Source organism: Amphiura filiformis, chromosome 2 (assembly GCF_039555335.1).
Source record: "Amphiura filiformis chromosome 2, Afil_fr2py, whole genome shotgun sequence".
In the NCBI taxonomy this organism is placed as follows: domain Eukaryota; kingdom Metazoa; phylum Echinodermata; class Ophiuroidea; order Amphilepidida; family Amphiuridae; genus Amphiura; species Amphiura filiformis.
The window spans coordinates 20,251,287-20,276,031 of record NC_092629.1 but is presented as its reverse complement, the minus strand read 5'-3'; the positions used below and the strand labels follow the sequence as shown (position 1 = coordinate 20,276,031).

General features: G+C 36.1%; 1 protein-coding gene across 1 annotated transcript in view; it reads left to right on the top strand.

Moving 5' to 3' along the window:
• Positions 1 to 24,745, top strand: part of LOC140145969 (uncharacterized) — a 71,420-nt gene that overhangs the window by 13,733 nt on the left and 32,942 nt on the right. The window contains exons 4-15 of the mRNA XM_072167704.1: positions 5,092 to 5,154; positions 5,793 to 5,870; positions 8,653 to 8,760; positions 9,832 to 9,937; positions 13,460 to 13,507; positions 13,878 to 13,959; positions 14,643 to 14,742; positions 15,390 to 15,454; positions 20,482 to 20,560; positions 21,638 to 21,756; positions 23,971 to 24,063; positions 24,626 to 24,722. Coding sequence (XP_072023805.1) covers positions 5,092 to 5,154; positions 5,793 to 5,870; positions 8,653 to 8,760; positions 9,832 to 9,937; positions 13,460 to 13,507; positions 13,878 to 13,959; positions 14,643 to 14,742; positions 15,390 to 15,454; positions 20,482 to 20,560; positions 21,638 to 21,756; positions 23,971 to 24,063; positions 24,626 to 24,722 — 1,038 coding nt within the window. The remainder of the gene's footprint in view (positions 1 to 5,091; positions 5,155 to 5,792; positions 5,871 to 8,652; positions 8,761 to 9,831; positions 9,938 to 13,459; positions 13,508 to 13,877; positions 13,960 to 14,642; positions 14,743 to 15,389; positions 15,455 to 20,481; positions 20,561 to 21,637; positions 21,757 to 23,970; positions 24,064 to 24,625; positions 24,723 to 24,745) is intronic.

The following is a 24,745-nucleotide window of genomic DNA, read 5'->3' as shown; positions in this document are numbered from 1 at the left end:
TTAAATCGATGTTAATATTTGACTGAGTAGGTTTTCCCCTTTAACATTCATATTAATAAACACAATGAGTTCTTTAAATTATCTTTTCATTTCAAATGTCATTTTAACATCTTTAAGAGTGATTTTCTGCAACTCTTTGAATGTCTACTGCTGATATTGACATTGATGAAGTAGCTATCTACTGCTGATATTGGTATTGATGAAGTACATATCTACTGCTGATATTGGCATTGATGAATTACATATTATTGGCATTGATGAAGTACTTAACTGCTGATATCGACATTGATGAAGAATATCTACTGCTGATATTGGTGTCGATGAAGTACATATATCAACTGCTGATATTGGGATTGATGAAGTAGCTATATCTACTGCTGATATTGGTATTGATGGAGTACCTATCTACCGCTGATATTGGTATTTGTGAAGTATCTATATCTACTGCTGATATTGGCATTGATGAAGTATATCTACTAGCTATGAAATGAAAGACCTATCTATTTCTGATATTGGCATTGATGAAGTAGTTAACTGCTGATATTGACATTGATGAAGAATATCTACTGATGGTATTGGCATTGATGAAGTAGCTATCTACTGCTGATATTAGTATTGATGAAGTACCCAGCAAACACAAAAACGTTTTAAAAACATTTTAAATAAGTTATATTTTGGATTTTGGTTTAGGTAAAAACGTTTTAATAACATTAAAATGTCGGGTTGTATAAAGGTCATGATAACGTTTTATAACGTTTTGTATGAAAACACACTACAACAATATTTTTAAATGTTTTCAAAAAATGTTATTGTGAACTATTTTTGCAAACATTTTTGGCAAATATTGTGTCAATATTTAAATAACATTATGTTAAAATATTTGAACCCAGCAAACACAGAAATGTTCTTAAAATGTTTTTTCAAAACCTTTTAATAACATTTAAATGTCGGGTTATATAAAGGTCATGAAAACGTTTTAAAACGTTATTGAAAATATTTTGGGCAAACATTTTTCGCAAAATATTTTTCAACTCCCAAAATAACATTCTGTTTAGAATGTTTTGTATCAAGTTTTCAAGAATGTTTTTGGAATGTTATTAAAACGTTTTTATACCCTTTATATAACCCGACATTTAAACGTTTTCTGTAAAACAATTTTGTTTGCTGAGCAGAAAGATTATCAAAAATGTTTTTAAGGTTATGAAAACGTTTTATACTCTTAATATACCCTTTATATAACCCGACATTTAAACGTTTTCTGACAACCTTTTATAACCTTTTGCGAATGATGTCGGAAACGTTTTGTGTTTGCTGGGTACCTATATCTACTGCTGATATTGGCATTGATGAAGTACCTATATCTACTGCTGATATTGGCATTGATGAAATGCCTTTATCTACTGCTGATATTGGCATTGATGAAGTAGCTATATACCGCTGATATTGGTATTTGTGAAGTATCTATATCTACTGCTGATATTGGCATTGATGAAGTATATCTACTAGCTATGAAATGAAAGACATATCTATTTCTTATATTGGCATTGATGAAGTAGTTAACTGCTGATATTGACATTGATGAAGAATATCTACTGATGGTATTGGCATTGATGAAGTAGCTATCTACTGCTGATATTAGTATTTATGAAGTACCTATATCTACTGCTGATATTGGCATTGACGAAGTACCTTTATCTACTGCTGATATTGGCATTGATGAAGTACCTATATCTACTGCCGATATTGGCATTGATGAAGTACCTATATCTACTGCTGATATTGGCATTGATGAAGTAGCCTAGCTATATCTACTGCTGATATTTGCATTGATGAAGTACCTATATCTACTGCTGATATTGGCATTGATGAAGTACCTATATCTACTGCTGATACTGGCATTGATGAAGTAGCTTTATCTACTGTTGATATTGGCATTGATGAAGTAGCTATATCTACTGCTGATATTGGCATTGATGAAGTACCTATATCAACTGCTGATATTGGCATTGATGAAGTACCTATATCTACTGTTGATATTGGCATTGATGAAGTAGCTATATCTACTGCTGATGAAGTAGGTATATCTACTGCTGATATTGGCATTGATGAAGTACCAACTATATCAACTGCTGATATTGGCATTGATGAAGTAGCTATATCTACTGCTGATATTGGCATTGATGAAGTAGCTATATCTATTGCTGATATTGGCATTGATGAAGTAGCTATATCTACTGCTGATATTGGCATTCATGAAGTAGCCATATCTACTGCGGATATTGGCATTGATGAAGTAGCTATATCTACTGCTGATATTGGCATTGATGAAGTAGCTATATCTACTGCTGATATTGGTATTGATGAAGTAGCCATATCTACTGCTGATATTGGCATTGATGAAGAAGCTATATACTGTTGCTGCTGATATTGATGAAGTAGCCATCTTCTGCTCATATTAGCATTGATGAACATGCGGTTGCCGAGACAGATCGCAAAAAGCTGCTTTTGTCGGCAATATTTCGGCAAAAAGGAATGATACTTCTCATGATTTTTCCGTGTGTTTTTTTCATTTGACAAAATATGAATTGATAATAATTTAAATTTTATCTTATAAATTGGGAACCTCAAACACAACAATGCGTGTCTTTTAACATTGTTTTTCTCCACGCCCCGATGTACCTTTCCATTCGTCTTTAAATAAAATGGGATGATGTACTGGTTAGGGACCATCAACATCTAGAGGTGTTTTTTTTGGGGGGGGGGGTCTTTTTGGCAAAAACAATCGCGTTCGTTAAAAAAGACCATGTACCTTTCCCCCTGTATATTTCTACATTATGAACTATCATGTCGTACTCAAAAACCGTGCCCATTTTATCTACAAAACTACGTGTTTATACATTTTCCAATTCTGCTGGTATGCATATGAAATTGTGATCGGTCCCTAAGTTGCAATAGAACATGTGACAGTTCATATTCGTTATGAAAATAGTCATGTTATCAAACCACAAGATGTTATCACTTTCGTGGTATTGAGGTGTGAATGCTAATTTTGACATTTACGGAAAATAGTGACATTTTACTGCACTATTATAATTATGTCAATTTATACAATCCTACCATTTTAATATCTGTAAATCGTTATCGGCCTGTCATGTCTATCTATTGTACAAGTGCATGTATAGGCCTACACTGTAAAAACAAAGAATATATTAACTTTGATTGTCATCGAAGATGTATGATATACTGAACTTTAGGTAAATTTGTCATAACGTGTAAGCGAGTCAAGTATATGCATTATTTTTCAGTGTTTCTACGAGTACTCCGTCGGTCACAGTGTACCGGTGCAGCCGATCCCTGTCCCGGGTCCCTGTGTGCATATGGTCGAGCTTTCGCGATGTCTCTTTACTTCATCAGGACATATAGAACAGGACATCATAGAATAGTCTAAATGATCACCCGAGATTACACTCTAAACAATAGTGTTAATGTATGAATATGAATGAAATGAATTATGAGGGTATGTATTTCAAATGGATGAGCCCAATAATTTGGGTCTACTTCTGTTACGCAAATGATTTACGTTTTGTATATGTAGGAATAAAGATCGGGCTATTTCAAAAAGTAGATGCACTCCCCTTAAATAGAGGAGTTCAGATTTCCGGACTTTTTGACCAGTTATGATAGCTGGAAGTCCAGATTTTCAAAGTGTTAAAGAAGAAAAATTCCAGCAAAAATAGTTCACTATCGAAAATTTTTAATTCTGGGCTCATTTGGGCAATTCCGGGATTATTTATACATTTTATTGCATTTCCAGTAACATTTGCAATTGGAATTCCAGTCGTTTTCAGGAAGAAAATCTGTTAATCCAGATATTTCTTTTTTTGAAACTTTCCTCTACATGGGTGTGCACTTATTTTCTGGAATAGCCCATTGGGTGACTGACAACTCCATATATACGATAATATTGGTGTAGTATTAAATTTATTAAGAAGAATTGGGCTATTCCAGAAAATAGGTGCACACCCCCTATAGAGGAGTAAATTTTCAATCAAAGAAAAGTCTGGATTTCCAAGTCTGCTTTCTGAAAACGACTGGAATTCAATTATAATGTTACTGGAAAAAGCTTGGAAATCCAATCAAATGAAGGAAAAATCACGGAAATGTTGAAAATGAGCTCTCAAATTGAGGATTTCTGATTTTGAACTATTTTTCTGCCGGATTTTTTTGCCTTTGGGCACTTTAAAAGTCTGGATTTCCAACAGTCACGACTGGACAAAAAGTCCGGATATCCGGACTCCTCTATAGACCTTTTTCCCTCTATCCCACAATGCACTATTCCAGGGGGGTATGACGTAGTTCATCAACCTCATAGATCGTGTGCATCCGATGTTCTTTTGCCATACCTTTGGAATTATTTTGTCTTAATATGGCATACTGATTCCATATATGCGGATTATCGTAAAAGCCATCGATGTTACTATTATGCAATTATTGAATACACGAGTGATGCAGTTACGGAGCGACGCAGAACATCTGTGTAAGAGATTGTGTTTACATTTTATTTTCATCTCCGAAAAAAAGTGAAACGGATGATAGACAAAATATCACGGCGTGTCCGTCATTAGTTTATCAACATTAGGTCTATAAAATGTATACAAAGTTAGGGTTCAATAGCAGGAAACTTTTTTGGGTGAGGACACCATGTCCATAAGTCATAAAAATGTTGTTTTTTGCCCCCGAAAGGTACTAGTGTTCGCGGCGCCATTATTGTGATTATCGGGGATTCCTTTTTTGTGATGAAGGCACCAGCCGAAATGTCCGTATTCCAGAATGTAATGAACTTAACTCTGTACTCCCCCGGGGAGATGATGTAGTTTGCGACACTCATACCCCCCTGGAATAGTGCATGATGGGAAAGAGGGAAAAAGGTCTATAGGGGGTGTGCATCTATTTTCTGGAATAGCCCATTCTGCAGTATCATCTGAATAAATTGACTCCTATACTGTTTAACCTCAACGTCTCTATTTTAAGGATTTACTTATATCAATAAATAACAAACCTGTTTGCCCTTTCTTTTCTTGTTACTTTCAGAACACATTTGGTAATTCTAATATAGTTGTTGATCCGGAAGGAAACGCTATCTACTGGTGGATGGTATGTGTATTCATTAGGCCAAAAAAAAGGTGCATGTTGGCCTCATTCGATCGACTATAAATAAATTGAACATCAACTACTTTTTTTTCTTGATTTAATTTTTCATATTGAAAATAGGGTATTTGTGTATTATTTCAACCTTAAATCAACAAATTTATGTAAAATAAATCATTTACTTTCAGATGAGGACTGCACATTTCAGAACAGTGGTATCACATCAAAACTTGCCTTTTAGTAGTATAAGCATGATAAGTCTATAGTGCATGTCTGACATTGTGTCCCGGCATTGTGTAGTACAATTTTGATGACAAGGTTTGGTTTGTTTACTATTCAAAGCCTGTCTTCTCTATTCATGCAGGCTATTCATGTCATGATGTGTAATGTTTCAAACTATAAAATTGTCCAAACTGATATTTCTCCTTTAAAAAACATGTTATTAAACAGAAGTTGTGTGTGTATAATATTGATTATTTACTTGGTGTTTGGTTTCCCTTAAAAATGGTAGTATGTTGTTGTTGATGTTTTTTTTTTTTTTTTTTCGGTGAAGTGATCCTTCAATACTGATGTCAGATGAAGGTGTGTTTTAATTTCATAAATTACATAATTTTTATTATTTTATTTTTTATGTTGCTTTATAGACCGTGGTGACAGCAGCTGTTTTATATAATGTTTGGATGATCATATTCAGGATAACTTTTGTAGAAATGAGAGAAGATGTAAGTAAATGGGATATTCCACTTGAAATCCATACACCCTCTGTCAAAGACACGACCTTGATCATCCACACGGGGAATGAAGATTTCAAATGGGGTTACCTGAATGAGGATGCCATTTGAAATCTATACTTCTGTGGCATCTACACTCCTGTGGAAAATTGAGTTCTTTTCTTCCAGAGGGTGTATGGATTTACGGAGGAACAGCCCAATCTGATATGCAGTACACTCTTAGAAAAAGGGTTCTAAGTAGAACCTAAAGGTTCTTGAACTAGTCCTATATGTAGAGCCGTAAATGGTTTTACGAAGAACCAAAATGAATCTGGAGAGGCTAGAAAAAATTTTAGGTCTGATTTTATTTTTTATTTTTATTTAATGACATCTTTAACGAGGGTAAACCCTGATCAGTGCAAGCACTGCTTTCCACAGGGGCCCTGATAAAGGTTCTGAAAAGACCTTTTGGAGTTTTTTCAATTTTCAAGATCATTTTTGTTTAGGATTTTACATACAGGACAGCCAAGAATATTTTGTAAGAAATTTTAGATTTTTAATAAAACGACAGAATAAGTTGTTTGTTTAATTCATAAAATCAAAATATCAGTTGAACTTGCACACGTAATGCTCATAACACCGTACATACACGCTATGGAATGTTCATAACATATTAAGCGATCGAACTCAGTCGCGATCGATGGACTGATATGATGCAAGGTTCTAGAATTAAATAGCAATTTTTTACCTAAACCTAATAGTTACATTTTTTGGGAACAAATTAAAACCTATTTGTTATGTAACCGTTTACCATAACTACAAGAATGAAGTGTGAAAAAAAGTCATACAAAAAATTGTTGCGTTTTAACTGGAGAGGAATGTACCTTTTTCATAAAAAGTGCACCACCATTTAGACATAAAAGTGCTACCAAAATGAAAATGGCTGCACCCTGAATCATTCGGTGACATGTACATTTTACAAAATGCCTATTTTGTGTTACACTATCATGACTATAGGATCCACAACATGCTCATCTATAAGGGGCACAGTTCTTAAACCCCAATACATTTGTACATTCATTGAATGACCTTTGAAAATGTGGGTACAAGAACTCATACTCTGCAACTTGAGGTCAAATATTGCACAATGATTATGTCATTGAGGTTATTGGACTATGCCATTGGGATGAGGCTATTGTGGTCCATAGTGTTAATGTCAAGAAACGGTAGGCTACACAATCTAAAATGGAAAAGATAAAGGACAAAATAATAACATAATTTCAAAAAAATGATGCATAAACGAGAAATGGCAGAAAAAAAGATAAATCGGGATGGAAGGTGCCAATGTGCTCCCTCCTTCAGCAGATATAAAGGTTTAATAAATCACTCCTTGAGCAGATATAAAGGTTTAAATAAATCGCTCCTTGAGCAGATAAAAAGGTTTAATAAATAAACCTGATGACCCTGATCTTTGCCGATTGCTGTTCATCCCTTATATCTGGACCTATTATGATGTACCCATAGCACGTATATAGAAGAAAATGCATGATTGAAAAAGACCTAGTTCAATAAAAAGCTTTAACATTTGGATATGTTGTATTTTTCTTGAAACATGAGCTCGCTTTGTAAACAATCTTAAACTAGATCGGGTAGAGTAAAATGTAAATAATGTGCACAATATGGGTGTTGTTATTAGCTTTGCAACTGATTGCGTGCCACCAGTGACGTAGCCAGGGGGAGGAGAGGGGCAGCTTCCCCCTGTGAGAAGCTTTCCCGCCAGGCCCGTAACCAGGATTTACTTGGGGAGGGGGCTGATTTTGAAAAATTACAAATTTTGGACCTTTTTTGACCTAAAAGGCATACAAAAAAACACAATTTTTTTTCGCTCGCTACGCTCACAAATGGGACTTTTTGGGTAAAAAAAGGGGACTTTTGGGGCATTTTAGGATGGGGGGGGGGGGGCGTCCGCCCCAGCCCCCCTGGTTACGGGCCCGCTTCCCGCTCCTCCTCCCCCCCAGACACCGCCCTGATATTTAAGATTTTTAGGTCTTTTTGTACTTTCAGCCCATTTTCGTCAAAGTTTGTCCACCCCCCCCCCCCTTAAAAGTTGTCAATATCCACCGCCCACCCTCCGCAAAAGTTTGAAAGAGTAATTTCCAATAACTAAATAGCGCCACCAATTGTCATTAATAGATACATTTTATATCCGAAAAAACTATAAAAATGCTATAAAAGTGAATAATTTTGTAAAAGAGGGGAAATTAAAGTTGAGAGCGACTCAAAAGCATCTGTATACATTAGCATGATATCGCTTACCCAACCCAACCCCTTAAAACCATTCCCCTTAACCCCTCCCCAACAAATAAAAATAGTGTGTTGTAACATTGAAAATTGGTCCTGTAAAAACAAAATTTCACCTAGATTTTGGGAAAAATTGGCAAACACAAAATTTTACCTTAATATTAGGCTAAAATAGTGTACAATTGAACAATTGTCACAGTAACACACGGCCAAAATGATGCACATCACCAATATTTTTGTCTTTGTCCTCTCAAACAACTGACCTTAATAAGTCACTGAACATTTATAAAACTGGGAACTTCCCAAAAAGATATTTACAAAGACACCACTGGTGACCAATCAAAATTGAGCTTTTAGATCAATTTTAAGCTTAATCCCCTTTAGCCCTTATACTGCCTATTCTTACCACATCTCTGATTGGCTCATTACATGATAAAGCCCTCTTTATTTATACCCATTCAAAGTAACTCTTATCCTATTTTTTCCCCTACAGGAAAGAAACAGGAGAGCCTTCGGCTGGATAGATTTCGTGTGTGATATTATATTCTTCCTTGATTTTCTCATCAATTTCAGAGTTGCATATCTAGAACAAGGTTTATTGGTACGTTCACACACAATTTAATATACAGTATAGTGATAAAATCGTAGACATGCAGAATTCAGACGTTTCTCCATCAGTCTGATCAAGAAAGTGGACCACACATACACGAAGGAATCCACGTATGCCTATATGTGATACGTTCAAGCTAAATGAGTCTGATGTCGATAAAAATCAAAATTCTGTTCTTAATTTGCATGTGCCATTTTCAGAGCTTCATTGTGCTAAAACCCATCATAATTTGACTTATGGTTCTAGAGATATGATATTAGGAAGATAGGCATAGAGACGAGGGGACGTACAAAGTAAGCAACCTTATATTCTGCTGAAAAGTGCAGATCTGGCAACACTACACTGCAAAAATTGTGTCTAGCATGGAGACATGTCTTCAGAAGACATGTCTTAATTTAGCGTCTTTGTGCAAGTCACATATCATAACCACATATCTTGTGGTTAGTCATGACTTTATGCATATGAGTCATGTCTAGTTTAGAGACATAGGAAATTGCGATAAGACACGACTCGAAGCATTAGTGACTTGTAGAAGTCACTTATTCAATAATGTGTCTTTAATTAGGACATGAAGTCAGACATGTCCCATTCTGATCCTATAATTAAGACATGACTTAAGGCTAGCTACATACATTGTTGATGTCTTGTAGCTATAGTCATGTCTTGGATAAGGACATAGCTCAAAATCCTGTCTTTCCACAAGCCATGTCTCCATGCAAGACATGACTTGCATAAGGACATGGCTAAAAAGTGGTTTCAAAGTCGCGTCTTAAAATAGTGTCCTCAGGTAAGACACAATTTTTGCAGTGTAGTTCCCGCTTTAGCAGAGAAGCACTGCTTTGACGAAACACGATGAGTTGATTGGAGAAAACATCATAACCAGCATAACCAGGGAGCTCGCTGGATTTTGACGGGTTGGTTAGCTATTTTTAGTTGATGCATTCAAAGATACTCGCAATAGTGCACTGATTTAGAGGTTTCGGGGATATCATATGAAAAGTACACACAGACCCCCCCTTACGGGACCCCAATAAAGCAACATTTGTATTTTTTTGTTTACAGGTTAGGGATCCGTGGAAATTAGCCAAAAATTATCAGAAAAAAGGCGAATTCAAACTCGATGTTCTATCTATTATTCCACTGGGCACACTTGCTTTAATATTCGGAGGTAAGAAATAAATGGGTTCTTCCTGTTGAAATCCATACACCCCCTGTGGAAAACATGACCTTTATATCCAACACACAGATTTCAAATGGAGTCACCTATTCAGGTTATCCCATTTGAAATGCACACTCCCTGTGTGGAAGATAAAGGTGATGTCTTCCATATTAGGGTGTGTATGGATTTCAATGGAAAAGTCCAATTTAGCCGTGTGAGAGTATTTGGAGAAGTATTTTAGTTACCGGTCTTTTTCAGAAACAGTCAACACTGTTGACGTTTCCTTGTTTTACAGTAATACAGGGTATCATTACATTACCCCCCCAACTCACCACAAAAGTTGGTAACCATGCATGGGAGTTATCAAATCTTTCAAAGAACCCTTTGCAATGATTTTCATCAAATCCCCCTTTTTTTTTCATGGAGGACAAACTTTGGCCCAAAACAACCCCTTTTTTGTGGTTTTCAATTGCTAGAATTTCAAACACCCCTTTTCAATGACACTAAATATTGACATAAAATTATACCGGATTTTCCCATGTACCCCTTTTATCCAGATTTCGCGGACAGTGCAAATTAAATACCCCCTATTTTGCCAATTTCGCGGTCTATATGGTAAAAAATTACCCCTTTTCTGCGCTATTTGGTAACTCTAATGGTTACCAACTTTTGTGTTGAGTTGGGGCCGGGTATCACTATAACATCGTATAATATGGCTTAAAAATAGGAAAATGTGGGCTAACTTGACTTGTCTCTATACTTTATGTACGTCACCATATCTTTGGATATAATTCATGAATTTCGTTATATGATAAATGCTACGTGTTGAGTAATATTCTGCTTTACTAATACAAAAGTTGGGTAAACAAAGAGAGCGCTTATTTTTCAATATTTTTCTTAGCAGTGTAAATATTTTGAGATACACGTTGAATAATAAAATTTTTACACGATTTTAATACTATAAATCAATATTAAAGTTGATATCTGTCGGAGTTTATCAGGAAAAACACTGTTATAGTCTGCGTGCTGGCAACACAGTCCATATGCTTAAATCTGGTTTTCAAATATTTTCTCAAAATATCAAGAGCTATCTCAAGAACCACTGAACTAATACTAGTATTGGTTCAGGCATGCTGATTCCAAATATGGTCATGAAAATGTACAATTCTGATTTAAAAAAAAAATTAAAGAAAATTTTGAAACTTGTCGTCTACAGTCGACTCCTGTGTGGAGAGAGTTTAAAACAAATATAAGTGGGCACCAAGTACAGCTGCGAGTGGCCCTCTCAGTCATTTCGGATCCAAAAATAGGGTGAATTAATATTCAAAAACTAATGACGTCCGTATTCTCTGTTTGTTGACTTCTTAACGAGACTAAAGACTTCATCAAAAAACAGTTTGGAGATTGTTATTTGTTACAATTTCGAACGAAGAACGGGATTTAGAAAAAGAGTGGTTATTTAGTAGTGGTTGAGTTTGATTTACATTTCAAGCGAACTACATTATCGAGCTATTTTTATCATTCACGATTTGCATATTTGCATACATTCCGCCCACACTTTATATGCTTAATAATACGCAGGTATTGAATTCAGCATACACAATTATACAGGCTTTTCGGAAATTTTCTCAAAATGTAAAGGGACCGCTGAACCAATACTGTGCTTTTTTGTTTGTGCTCATTTTAATCTGATTTCGAATATGGAATTAGGCTATTCCAGAAAATAGATGCACACCCCCTATAGAGGAGTTCGGATTTCCGGACTTTTTGTCCAATCGTGACTGTTGGAAATCCAGACTTTTAAAGTGTCCAAAGGTAAATAAATCCGGCAGAAAAAAGTTCAAAATTAGAAATCCTCAATTTGAGAGCTCATTTGGGACCTTTCCGTGATTTTCCAAGCTTTTTAAAGTGACATTGGCAACTGGAATTCCAGTCGTTTTCAGAAAGCAGACTTGGAAATCCGGACATTTCTTTGATTGAAAATTTACTCCTCTATAGGGGGTGTGCACTTATTTTATGGAATAGATTTATTTGCAACTTAGTAATCTGTAAAATATGTAAAATTTTCTAAACATTTTGGAAGTTGCAGGATTTTTTATAATGCTTCGTTCCTGTTAATAACAATATGTACATTAATCAACGGCTTAGATACACCGGTCTCTGTTCTCACAATATCTTTATTCAGAATTATACGGTAGTTTACATACATGTATATTGCTAAGTAGAATTCGCTCTAAAAACCTTTTTGACATGTTTATAAAGCTCGTATCGGTTCTAAAAAGGTTAATTCTTTAAAACAACTTTTTCGGTTTTTGTTCATCAAAGGACCATGTCAGGTTTTAGAGAACCTTTTAGCCTCTTTAAAGGAGCGTCAGAATCTAGAACATTTTTTTCTCCAAGAACCTTTACAGAGCCTGTAACTTGGGCCAAAGAGCTCTAAACTATTTGTATTAGGCCAAGTAAAATAAAAAACATGTTTCACATCCGGGTTTTTGAAAAAAAGGAGGAAGGGGGGCTTTAAAAAAAAAAATTTATTGCAAAATCGGTGTAATACCCATAATTAGAGCTGTTTTAGCGTATACAATAATGCCTGGAAAAAGGAGGAGGCCTGTTTTTATTTGTTGTTCTGAGAGATAGGCCCCCTCAAACTATCACAAAACCTTATAAAAGTGTTTCTTGTATATTAGCAAGGCTATAGAAAGCATCTCTACTTCCTAGACATATTTTTTGAAAAGTTGTAACTGAATTTTAAAAAATAAAAATAAAATTGAGGAAACCTCAAAAAAGGAAGCGGGAGGGGACGTGAAACATGTTTTATTTTTTATTTTGCCTTAAGGTTCTTTAAAGCTCAATTTCATCATAGAGATTCCAGGTTGAAGCATTATTTAAGAATCGCATCTTTTATTGCGTTTATATTACGCCAAAAAATGTTTGCTTGCCCTTCCAAGACAAAAATATGGAGGGTTGGTAGGTCGATCCCCCTTTTTTTTCTTGGGCTCTTCCTTCATTTTTCCTCCATTTTGAAAAGGCCAGCATTGACAAATGCTTGATCATTTTATGGTAAAAAATTGTGCGATTTTGGAGTGAATTTAAATGGAAAATACTGTTTTTAATCAAATATGCATTTAATAAAAAAATGAGTGAATAACAAGTATAAAATGTCCTTGATATGGTCCATATTTAAGGTTTCTTCTAAAAAGTGATTGAAAAAAACACAAAAAAAACGACCCAAGATTTCTAATTTTTTGGGTCGGTCGCTGAGGGCAACCAAACATTTAAATGCACGGGCAATTCCATGTGAAATCCATACGTGCACCTTCTATGTCAGATATGACCTTAATCTCCCACACAGGGGGTGAAGATTTAAAATGGAGTCACCCATTCAGGTAACTCCCATTTGAAATTCACTCCCCCACTATTGGGAAATCAATGTCATATCTTACAGGCCATACGGTACAGGGGTGTATATGGACTATGAATTTCAGGTGGAATAGCCCATTAATTTTGCTTTTTGTGTCCGTTTCTTTACAGAATTTGGAGAAAAAGAAATATTTTATATACATTTCGATTTAGAAAACGGTAAGAAAATATATAACATATATAAACTATAATGCCTTTCTTACAGCATTGTACAGTGTCTCTGATTGGTTCATCATCTGAGTAACCAATCAAAATACAGCTTTTATATCTCTTGATAATTTTCAGCTTAATCTCCGTCAGCCTTACTGACTATTCGTACAATATCGCTGATTGGTTCAATCATTATATAGCCACTGGGGTTACGCTGGCCCGGCCAGCGATTCCCTGGATATATATGACTTAGACTGATTGCGTCATCGCATCATGTGGAATGCATGCACGAGCAGTGGCTTTAATAGTGAGCTTTAGCATGTTTAGTGAGCTCTGGTTCGGTTAGGTTTATTAATGTCCACATAATTTTTTCTTGTAGATCATATATTAATACCAGTACTACGCTTACCAAGGTTGTTAAAGCTTCACGCCATGGAAACATATTTTGTAATTGCTGACACGTGAGTTTAACCGATTTTCAAATTGTTATTTTTTAATCTTTTGGAAAAGAAACTACACACCTCTCATTGGCAACGATTTATTCGAGGGTTTAGTGATGTGCAATAACTATACGGAATATAGAAAAGAGAAATTGCTTTAATCATATTGTGGGAGTTCATAAAAATTGGCAAGTTTTTTTCGCCAGGGGTAGCTCACTTCTTCAGGACAAAGTAGGCCTACCTAAGAATGAGACATGTAGGACGCCCCTTGCCTACTGGTGGCTCAGAAAAGAGCCGTTCACTGAAGGCTGCCCCTTGTCAACAGAGCAGAACAATTAGCCTATTTGCTAATATAAAAGGTTTGGTGGCTCTAAAAAGAGCCATTCACTGAAGACTGCCCCTTGTCAACAGAAAACAAGCAGACGTTTCTGCTGCAATTTTGTTGTTGTTGTTTTGCGTCCCACTGTGTTAAAATGTTTGCCTTGAAGTTTGCGTAGACAGGAATACACCAAGCTGATCATAATCATGGTAAAAGCGCACAAGAACCTTCCAACGCGGGAAAAACAGTCCTCTATTTGCTTGGGTACTCACGAGTCATACTAACATTAACTTGGGGACGTATATCCGAAAAATTACTTGACATCAACATTATTATTACTGCATGACCATGATCACCGTCACATTCTTGCCTGCTTCTTTTTCAGTCGAACGAGTAACCCCAATAGCCAACGTGCCTTCAAATTAACCATGTACTTAGGTGGTATAATCCATTGGATTGGGTGTTTTTATTACATGTTGTCCGAGGTACGTATAATCAGTAATGTGTCTTAATTGGGTGGTATTCTGCACCTGATTGGGTGCTTGTCTGAAAATTAAGTAAGTATGTTTGTTTTTTATATATTTGGGTGGTATTATCCACTTAATTGGGTGTTTTACGATGATTACATGTTGATGTTGTCCGAGCTAAACGGTACGTAATTGCTAATGTACAAGCAAGTACTTGGGTGGGATTATATCCACCAAATTGGGTGCTTTTATTACAATATTGCCATGGGTACATATTATAATCGCCAACGTGCCTTCAAATTAACCATGGGTGGTATAATCCAATAATGTGGATGATAGCATTTTTATTGGGGACCCAACTAACCAATAGGGCCGCTCAAAATGTTGATTTTATTACCTTTATTGCACAAAGAACATCAAAATACATGTGGTGCAAAAGGGTAACCCCGAACAGATCCAAGCCCACAAACTAAAATCATGAACACGGTTTGACCTATTAAGCCATTTTAGTTTGGCCTTAGCTTGCTGGGTCCCTAATTTAAACGTTATCGTATCCATCGGTGCGCCGATATCTTTATCGGCCCTAACTGGGTGCCTCGCTAAGACACTCCCAATAATATTTTTATCATTTACTTCCTTTTCACGTGTTGATTTTTTTTTCACAGTATGAAGGTTTCGGACTTAATGAGTGGGTTTATCCAGATGAGGGAAATAATTCATCTCTAGTTAGGTGAGTGATAGGCGGCCCTAATGTGATAATAAGTGTGCCCTAACGGGTGCCCTAATATGGTAAATGATTCCCCTAATATGGTAAAAGGATGCCCTAATATGGTATAAGGGTGCCCTAATGTAGTTAAAAGGGTCCCTGTAAAAGGGTGTCCTTATAATTATATTAATAGGGTGCCCTAATAGGCCTATTGTCAAAGGGTGCCCTAATATGGTAAAAGGGTGCCCTAATATGGTTGAAGGGTACCATGATATAGTACACGGGTGCCCTAATAATGGTAAAAGGGTGCCCTAATATGGTAAAAATGTACCTTAATATGGTAAAAGGGTGCCCTAATATGGTAAAAGGGTTCCCTAATATGGTAAAAAGGTGCCCTAATGTGCTAAATAATGTTTGTATTGATGAGTTGACCTCAATGTTTATCAACAAAGGCAAGGGACTGGTATATCGATATGCTTGAGTGAACCCCATGCAACCACTACACTATTCAATAGCTTTATTGTGATGTGGCGGGAGTTTTGAATACACGAAACCTGAACAAAATATAGTGCGCACGCATACTGCCAGGCCAGACAAAAAACAATGGAAATTGTGGTGATGCGTGCGCATACCGCCAGGCATTGACGTCAGAAGTCAACTCATCTATAACTTCCAGCTTTAAGAAGCAATATGATACAAAGTTACTGAAGTAGGGCCTTTATATCTAAATTCTGAATAAGAAAATATAGTGTGCTATTTTTTTTTGTATTTTTGTCTATACTATTACTATAATATAAACCCAAACCTGTCATTTGGCTTTTCCATTTGAAATTCACATTGCCCCTGTGGAAGATTTAGCTACAGTCCTCAACAGAGGGAGTGTGGGTTTCAAATAACAAAGACAATTTGGTAACTTCTATTTGAAATGCTGACTCCCGTTGTGCGAGATATATGTAAAACCATTCCAAGGGGGAGTACAGGGTTTCAAAATTATTAACCTAGCTAATTCCATTGAAAAACATATTCCCTATGTGGAAGACTTTTCTCAAATCTTCCACATGCGGCAGATTTCAAATGGAACATATCCCCAGCAAACACAAAAACGTTTTTAAAACGTTTTAATTAAGTTATATTTTGGGTTTTGGTTTAGGTAAAAACGTTTGAATAACATTAAAATGTCGGGTTATATAAAGGTCATGAAATCGTTTTAAAACGTTTTGTATGAAAACACACTACAACAATATATTTAAAATGTTTTCGAAATGTCATTGTAAACTATTTTTGCAAACATTTTTGGCCAAATATTTTGTCAACACTTAAATAACATTATGTTAAAATATTTGCACCCAGCAAACACGGAAATGTTCTTAAAATGTTTTTACAAAACGTTTTAATAACATTTAAATGTCGGGTTATATAAAGGTCGTGAAAACATTTTAAAAACGTTATTGTAAATATTTTGCGCAAACATTTTTTGCAAAATATTTTTTCAACCCCAAAATGACATTCTGTTTAGAATGATTTGTACCAAGTTTTCAAAAATGTTTTTGGAATGTTATTAAAACGTTTTTATACCCTTTATATAACCAGACATTTAAATGTTTTCTGTAAAACATTTGTATTTGCTGTGCAGTAAATTACCAACAAATGTTATTTTATGTTATGAAAACGTTTTATACCCTTAATATACTCTTTATATAACCCGACATTTAAACGTTTTCTGACAACCTTTTATAACCTGTTGCGAATGATGTCGAAAACGTTTTGTGTTTGCTGGGATCCCATTCTGTCACTCATCCATTTCAGTGTTATCATATTAGAAATACATTAAAATCCAAAGCACTATTTTAAATCTTGGATTTTTTTCATCATCCGAAAAAAACAATCAGTTTTTCCAAGCTAAAATAGACAATTGTCTATCTTTGTCAAGCATGAGCTTGTCAAAAATGAGTTTTGAGGTGAAAAAAAGTTAATTTCCCTAAGATTTCAAATAGTGTATTTCGATTGTAACTTTTTCAAATCTTGCCTCACATAATTATCTTTAACACAGAGTTTAGACGCAAAAAGCTATATACACCATGTGCTGCCTTGTGATATTTCGATCAATACTATTGTTAGGTTTATTTTACATTTTTATAGACAAATTTTGAGGATACTAGTGGAGGAGCCCTGTAGAAGATTATGCTCTATGCTCCATCACATGGTAAAAGAAGACCAGGGCAATCTGACTTGTATACAGAAGCTGGGGGGGGTGTATTGTATGGATCGTGGTGCTTTGAGAAACTTTGTAATCACCTGCTCCGCAGTCGAATGAAATGAATGACATTCTTATCATTTATTGTGTATATTTCTTTTTTGACTGATTTACCTTGTTCTCCGTTTAATCAGTGCCCTTCCTTATTTAGTTATATCTCGATAAAAATAGAATTAATTAAAATATTCTAAAACGACAATGGACAAGGCAGCCTTTATATATATATCGCATATGAACTTTTCATATTGATGACCTTTCCCATAAGCCTTTGCGGGTAGATCTGTGATGTCGTCACGCCAATGCGAACATCGTTACTGGCACTTTCCGGCTTTGAAATGCGCAGTAGGCCTATTGATGTTTACTAAACGATGTGCACATCAGCGTAGCGTCAAATGACGACATCTCAGGTCTACTTGCAAAGGCTTATGGGATTCACCGAAAAGGTCAATCGGTGTCAGAAGTTAACTACCATACAATCCACTTCATATTCTAATCTCCACCAACCATGTCCACCGTCTCTAAAAATCATTTATTACATTCCACATTTTCACTTAATGTTATTTCACAATAATCATGGTAACGCAATGGAACAAACCAAAAGTTCGGTGACATCCTATAAACGAAAGTCCTTTCGTTAGGGGGTGGGGTCAAAACGTTTGATTAGGTTTGAAAAAAAAAATTAAAATATCGGTCGAAAGTTGACCTTTCGGTATGGAATTTTCAACACTTTAGAATTATACGTTTCAAGAATTGGAAGGAGACCCGCTTCCTAACGATTGGACTTTCGTTTAGCACGTCATCGAACTTTTGGTTTGTTCCCTAAACTTTTCACATGAATACGATTTGAATTCATTTGATTCATCTATTATTTTTTGTTAGAAGATGCACTTTTCGCTCTCATTTTTGTCGGGGGACACTCTGCTGGCTACGCTACTGACTGCACACGTCTTTCCTGATTCTGAACCCGGGAGAAAATTCATAGATCCATACAAAAATTTTACTAAACATTTCTTACTCGCAAGGACTATCTTTAACTGACTCCAAGCAATGTCAGTAAATGCTGTTATGACACTATTGATTTCCTTGCTATACGCAAGTGGATATCAGACTAATGTCAGAACAACCACAGGTGACGATGCATGCAGTCAGAAGAAAGTAGTCCTTGCTGGTAAAATTATAACAGTATTATTGACAGTTGAATGAATTACAATTCCACAATACTGTTTAAAGAGATCTCAAAATTATACCAAATTGAACAAACGAACGAGACCCTAAAATGTACAAATTAATCATTTATATTGCGATAACTAGAACTTGTAGACTATAGAAAACTGTGTGAACTAACGTTCCATCTCTGTTAAAGGATCATCTCGTGATTTATAGCATCACCCTCCTCCCCTTTACTAAACATTTTTTATGCCGTCAGAAACATAAGACTATATAATTTTTATGTGGGTAGCATGTCTTGCAGATCGATGCTGTCGTTTGACAGTCTAACAGACAAACATTACAACATGCGGGCACTGTGCAATTATACGTAACTCGCAAATTCAATATCCGATTCACCTGAACTTTAGGATATTTAACCTTTTTTCCATGGATATCAGTTGAACCATGCCCCTTAAATATGATGCTTGAATCACGAAATGCCCCTTCAACTATACAACTAAAACTTCGTTGCCATATTCTTGGATATTTTTGAAATGGTCAATTAGCAGGTGTGTTTTAAAACATTATATTCAGTTGTATCGAGCATGATACGGAGCATTTGCATAGTGCTAAGTTTTATATTGAAATACCAAAAGCATAGCACCATGCGAATGTACGATGCGATACATCGATAGGCTTACTTAGCGAGGTACTGATAGTGAACAAACTGTAGTGCCTTAGATGTTCAGGGTACGATGCAATACATCGGTATCGGGACACATATAGCGCTTTAAGACCCAACTGTACGTGGTACCTTAAATGTTCAGAGTACGATACGATACATCGGTAGGCTTACCTAGTGGGCCACCGATAGCGCTATATAAGACCAAACTGTACATGGTGCCTAATGTTCAGGGTACGATGCGATATACATCGGTATCGGGGCACCGATAGCGCTTTAAGACCCAACTGTACGTGGCACCTTAAATTTGCAGGGTACGATGCGATACATCGGTAGGCTTACCTAGCGGGCCACATAACACTCTGAGACCAAATTGTACGTGGTACCTTAAATATTCAGAGTACGATGCGATACATCGGTAGGCTTACCTAGCGGGCACCGACAGCGCTATAAGACCAATCTGTACGCAGTGCCATTTCAACTCGGATTCGTCGACAGTAGGGCCTAATCTTAATTCTGAACTTTTTTGGAAACAAACTCAAACTCTTCATTCTAATCGATATCCAAGGTTATGGCAACATTGTATCGTTCAAAAATCGATAGTTTAGAGCAAGAAGGTCGTACATGTAATAGCTGCTCTATATTCATTTTGACAATTTGTGCATTCTATATTGTACACAATCTGAAAATATGGCACCTGGCAGCTATTGCAGATAAGGTTTTCTGGTCCTAAACACTCGAAATGTTATTTGTTGTTCTCTCCTTTCCTGCTTTTAACACTTCTTGCAGAAAATATATCCTCGTTATCTATTGGTCTACTGTAACTCTTACCACCATAGGCGACACCGCCAGACCTTCTACTGACATAGTAAGTTCATGACCTTTAACCTTTTCACCTTTGCCCTTTGCTCTTCTTCTGATTCGTTTATTTTTCCCCTCCATTTTAACGATGATGGCGCTGTGCAGGAAGTACGTTCGGATAATGTATTGGTCAACGGTTACCTTGACAACCATTGGAGGGGAAGGAAACCCACAAACTAATGCTGTGAGTACATTTGGTTAAAAGGTCATAGGATATTGTGACCTTTGACCCATGTCTAGATAATCCATTCATTTTTCTGAAAATTTCCAAATTGACATAGGCCTAATTAATTAACAAAGCATAAAGTTTTACGTTCATATAATGTATAATGTAAAACTGTCATTTTAAAGTAAAGTTGAACAACGATGGCGCTATTTATCTTAAATCTTGTTTGCATCTTTATAAGGGGTAGACACTTGCAGGCCTATAATGGTATTAGAACATCAGAAAAAATACTAGCAAATGGACCTAAAAATTTGCAAACACTTTTTGTCGTGAAATGTAAGGAATAAGTCGTATAAAAACGAAAATCTATCTTAAAAATAGCTTTAAAATATTATTTGTATTGGGGTGATAGCTGCCGGTGCTAGAATATTGAACATTATAATAATGTTTTTGTTAGAAAAATTAATAAATGATCGCATCAAACAACCGTGGCTTGAGTTGTAGCGAAAATGTTGAAAATAGCAAGTTCTCTATAATGTTGATAAATAACTCAACATGCTCAAAAACTATTATATACCTATCAACATTTTAAAGCTACTTGTACTAGTATTTTGACAGGTGAATATTTTCAGAAAATCTTCTAAACGATATACATGTAGGCCTACCATTTCTGACAAAAATGTTCAGATATTTGATTAAAAAATAGCAAAATTGATCTACGAAGCGACGCACGTATATGATGCGTCCACGCGAAATTACTGCTTAATTGGTCTTGCACCATTTTTACATTCGAGATCATCTTTAGAATTGTTCAACCAGCTTCTGATATCATTACATTTGTGATTTGTCGGGACTCGATTTTCTTTTTTGGATAGCCTGTACGCCTATTATGCCTATGTAGTATGTAGGCCTATGCGGGTAAGGAAATGTTCAAGGAGTGGCAAAATTTGACAAGTTGATGAAAAATCTGGTTTAACGCAGTTATAGCTAGTGACTGACAAAAGCCTCTGATCTAAGCGAGAGAAAATGCTAAAAATAGTATAGGCTACTGTAGCGTGCTTTAAATAAATTCAATTTTTTTCTTTCTTTTACCAGGAATATATTTTTACCGGAGTTACATTTTTAATTGGTGTATTTCTCTTTGCCGCTGTCGTTGGAAACGTCGGTGACGTCATCAGTAATATGAATGCCGCAAGGCAAGATTTCATTGCAAAGTGAGTTACGTGTCATGTACCGTCTGCCTGTGTTTAACTATTTTAAGTATGCCCTCTATAGGCCTATAAGTCATTCGGCGAAATATTTTGTTTCTATTATTATAGAGGGCGAAAAGCATTTTCACTGTGTTCAGGGCCTGGTGCGTATTTCATCGAACCGGTCAATACTTTTAAAACCTAAGTCATTCTGAATAAATTTTTCAGAGTAAATATGCCCATAGTTTGAAAGTAGAGAAGGTAGGCCTATAGCAAAGGTATATCGTCCTTTTTCGTTACGAATGGCCTCAATTAAAAGCCCGGCTCAAAACGCAAATCCATAGGGAAGGCGAGTTGGAGACAGGGTTTACTTTAACGCACAGTACAAAACACGCGTATTTACGCGTTCAGGCACTTTTCTGACTCCTTCAAATCCATAGTCCCAAAGTCCAATGCGTACAAAATCTTGAAAACGTACGCGTTCAGATATTGCAAGATTTGAATAGAGAAACACCCGATATTGTGCATTTATTCTCGGCTTTTGGCATTTAGGACCTAGGCCTACCCCCGATATGTAGGGTCCATCACATTTTGTCAGCATTGATCCATGTAGGCCTATGTTTTAGAGATTGCGAGTCTCTAAAATTGTATAGTGTCAGTTTGAAATCTTGCAAATTGGGTTTGGGTCCTTTTTTCTGTTTAAATGATGCACCAAATATGTCTTCAATTAGACTTTAATTTTGCAAAATTTTCCCTCTCAGGGGGGAACATCCCCCTCAGACACCCCCATAAACAAGTGACCATTTTCGCTTCTGCTTTCGACATTTGCCAATCTAGGCCCTATGTTTAACACAATTTATAGGTCTATGGGGAAAACGTGACAACGAAATGCTTTATGGACCGTCATTTCACAATTTGCGGCCTTTCAACTGTTTAAACTTAAATTTTACACAGTAATAATGCCAAAATGGTCCACTAAATCGTTTCAATTAGGTCTTCATTTTGCAAATTTTTCCAAGTTCTAAGGGGGAAACATCACCCTCTGTAGTTGATAAACAAATGGCCACTTTCACTTCTGCTTTCGACATTTGCCAATTTATGTTTAACACAATTTATAGGCATACCATGATAGGGAAAACCTGCCGTCCACGAAAGACTCCACGAACTACTCACAAATGTTCGGCTTTTTTAAACTAAAATTTTTACACATTAATAGTGCCAAAATGATCCACCAAATTGCTTCAATTAGGTCTTCATTTTGCAAAAGTTTCATACTTCTCAGGGGGCATTTTAAATATTATTATTTTCTTCTAAAATTGCCCCAACCCCTTCTGACTGCTCTAGATCCGCCACTGCTCCAAACAGTGGCGTAGATTTCTTTTTGACTGGGGGGGGGGTGCAAAAATGTCTTGAAGTATAGTGAATCCAGCACCTTTTGGAGAAAGAATAAGTTTATGGTACAAAACATTTTAAGCTAAATATTGTTGAAATATGGTGCAAAAGTGGAATAAATTCGCAAAAATTTGCACTTTGGGGGCTAAAATGACCAAATATGAGGTTAATTTGGTCAGAAACCCACATACAGGCGTCAACATTGGGGTATGATTGTATGGACCACCCCTGGCAAAATATTGGGGAAGATTTCCCCCACCCCCTCCGGATCTACGTCTATGGCTCCAAAAACACACATATTGTTAAAAATGTCTTCAAAAATAATATTTTAAAAAGTACCCCTTGGGCAATGTTTTTGACTCCTTCAGAGGAAAAATTCACAACTGAAAGGGTAAAAAAAATTGAAAATACCCCTCCAGCGAAATGCTTAAAGAAAACCCTGGTTGGAGTCCCATACTCCCGTTGGAGTTAGTTAGCTTTTGGTCGAATCGTGGTATCATGTGAATAGTAATGACCACTGGAGAATTTTTTTTTCAAAATTCATTTTTTGCACCTTTGTTAGTAGCATAGATGTGCTAACATATTATAGCCTGCTATTGGTTATATAAGCCGAAAGCCGTGTATTAGAGACAAAATAATTATGATAACTCTACTTAATTAAAGAATCGGATAGCAACGTTTGGGGTTTTATTTTTTGTGACAGCACATCAGGCACATCAAATTGCATTCCTCATACTCAGAATGCAATTTGATGTGTCTGATGTACTCTAAAACCCCACAAAATACAATGCAAAGGTGTGAGACCGACCCCTTAAATTAATATTGATTTCTCTGACTTGTTTTTAGAATGGATTCTATCAAAGTTTACATGAATCATCGAAAAGTTCCAGAACAGTTACAAAGTCGTGTTAAAAAGTGGTCTGATTATGCGTGGAAAAGGTGGGTGCGATCTGTATGTTAGTTTGTCAATTGTTTATAAATATCAGTATTTAATAACATGTTCATTCTAAGACCTTAAGGCCCGATTTCTCGAAGCTTGGCTACAGTGGTCAGGCTTCAAGCCAGCAGGACAATGTGGATCCATTTAATTGCACTAAATAGCAAAGCATTACCCTGATCGGAACTGTCTACGAGGTCTATGTCATGTACAGTGCCTCACAATTCAAATATTGGTGAGAGCAGTTAATTAATTTTAGAACCGGTGACCTCTTACCAGGCTCGTAACCAGGAGGGAGTAATCATCAAAGCCTAAAAAGTCCCTTTTTTTTACCAAAAAGTCCAATCTGCGAGCGTAGCGAGCGAAAAAAAATAGAAAAAAAAACCCCGAAATGATTATTCCTTTTTGGTCAAAGTTACGGGCCTGCCTCTTGCACCAGAGTCAAAGACATTAACCGCTGGGCAACGCTGCTCTTTCTTTCTTTCCTTCTTTCTTCCTCCCTTCTTTCATTCCTTCCTAAAAGTTAAGTATAATTTAGTTCTTCCTACCCTAATTGCTTTTCAGAACACAAGCTTTGGATGATAACAGCTTCCTTGAAATTTTACCACCAAGACTCAAGCAGGATTTAGCTATTCATGTACATTTAGAATCACTAAGAAAGGTAATTCTTGGGATGTTCCATTT